Source organism: Apaloderma vittatum, unplaced genomic scaffold (assembly GCF_000703405.1).
Source record: "Apaloderma vittatum isolate BGI_N311 unplaced genomic scaffold, ASM70340v1 scaffold22118, whole genome shotgun sequence".
In the NCBI taxonomy this organism is placed as follows: Eukaryota; Metazoa; Chordata; class Aves; order Trogoniformes; family Trogonidae; genus Apaloderma; species Apaloderma vittatum.
In genome coordinates, this window is record NW_009731526.1 from 1 (window position 1) to 1,738 (window position 1,738).

Sequence of the window (1,738 nt, forward strand, 5' to 3'; positions counted from 1 at the left end):
AGCGGGGCACACGGGTGCTCGGGGATGGGGCTTGGTTGAAGACTTGTCAGTGCTAATGATCGGGCTCCGCGATTCCAACGGCCTTTTCCAGCCTGGGCAGGTCTGTGTTCCTGTAGTGATTTGTAAGGACACGACCGCTGCAGTAGCTCGAGCGCGGTAGCTCCGGCTGTTTATCGCGGGTCTTAAAAAAATCGAGATGCAGCGTTGCCCCCAAGTTTGTTTTTGGGTTATTTTGCTCAGAGCCAGCGCGATGAAATGTTTTTCCCTGCTCGCTGTTGCAGCAGCACTGAGATTCTGCTTTGGCTGTGGGGCCGTTTGGGATTCGTGAACTACAGCGAAGCCTTTTTGGCACGTTTTTAGGAAAAAAAAAAATGGGTAAAGAAATAGTTTGGCATTTATTTCTTCCCAGGGTTACCTCATGCCCTGTCTTTGGGGGTGGATTTTGCTTCACGTACATAATGGTACATGACTTGATGGAAAAAAGACTTCAATGGCTCAGTGAATTCTAGGCGATCGTTGGCCTCTGAGCTCTGCTTCTCTGCATGTTCCCCGAAATCTGCCGGCTGGTTTTCTCTGTGTCTAACTTCTACTGATAAACATCTCCTGGGCTGCGTGAGCAGGGCTGGCACCAGCACCCAGCAGATAAGCCAGCAGAGTTGTTGCTGAGACCCGAGACACCCAAAATACCATTTTTCTGCACAGTTGCAGAGGAGAGCATGTGCTGAGAAAGAACCCTGAGATGTTGCTCGCTCCTGCTCCCCGTGTGCTAACGGTGTCACCCACAGGTTTGCAGAACGATCACAAGGCCCTGATGAAGCAGGTGGAGGAAGCTCTTCACCAGCTGCACGCCCGGGAGAAGGAGAAGCACGCCAGGGACGAGGCGGAGGCGCTGGCCGAGGCCATGAGCCAGAACCAGAGCCTGCCACGGGCTTTTGCCAGAGTGAACGCGGTGACTCCAGGATCTCCTGCGAGTATCTCGGTAGGTTGGTGGAGTCTGACAGCTCTTGGGGAAGGCTCCTCCTGGACCCAGAGAGAAAACATAGCAGAAAGCTTTATCTCTTGTTAGTAATTGGGAATAAGTTGGGGGTTCGATTAGGGTTTCCTCACATCCCCCCCACTTTTTTTTTTTTTTTTTTTTTTTTTGATTTGTTCTACTGGGATGTCCTGCAAATAACCTAGTCCCTGTGTGGGAATGAGACAGATACTCTGTTCTCAGCTGTATTGTTGCACTACGCAGCTCATACCAGCCTCACTGACCATTCAAGCCTCAGTATCTCTCTTCCCATAAAGTAGGAGAGACAAGTGAGTACTTACTCCTTTCTAAGGACACAGAGAGGGTGTGATGTAGTTCAGTTGCCTGAATGCTGAGAAGACTGGTGGTGTAGCCCTGGGTGAAGGGTGGTGCTTTTGTGATATTGTCTGTCTCTGAAGAAGGCAGACATTCATCTTTCTTCTGTTCCTGTCCAGGGACTTCAGGTCGACGATGAGATTGTGGAGTTTGGTTCTGTCAACATAAACAACTTCCAGAACCTGCAGAACATTGCCACAGTGGTGCAGCACAGTGAAGGGGTGAGCTCGTTTCTGCTGTAACTGCATTCTCTTGCCGGTCTGTGTTAGCCACAGCTTTTTCTATGGAACTTAGATCTCTGGAATCATCATTTCCATGTTGGAAGCAGCTTCAGATTCAATCTGTGCTGTTGTAGCCTCGTTCTGTCACAGCATTAAGTTAATTCCTGCT

At 49.8% G+C, this 1,738-nt stretch overlaps 1 protein-coding gene across 1 annotated transcript in view; it reads left to right on the forward strand.

Moving 5' to 3' along the window:
• Positions 1-785: 785 nt before the first annotated feature.
• Positions 786-1,738, forward strand: part of PSMD9 (proteasome (prosome, macropain) 26S subunit, non-ATPase, 9) — a gene marked incomplete at its 5' end in the record, with an annotated part of 1,751 nt that continues 798 nt past the window's right edge. The window contains 2 exons of the mRNA XM_009875222.1: positions 786-979; positions 1,468-1,569. Of these exons, the coding sequence (XP_009873524.1) occupies positions 786-979; positions 1,468-1,569 (296 nt within the window). The remainder of the gene's footprint in view (positions 980-1,467; positions 1,570-1,738) is intronic.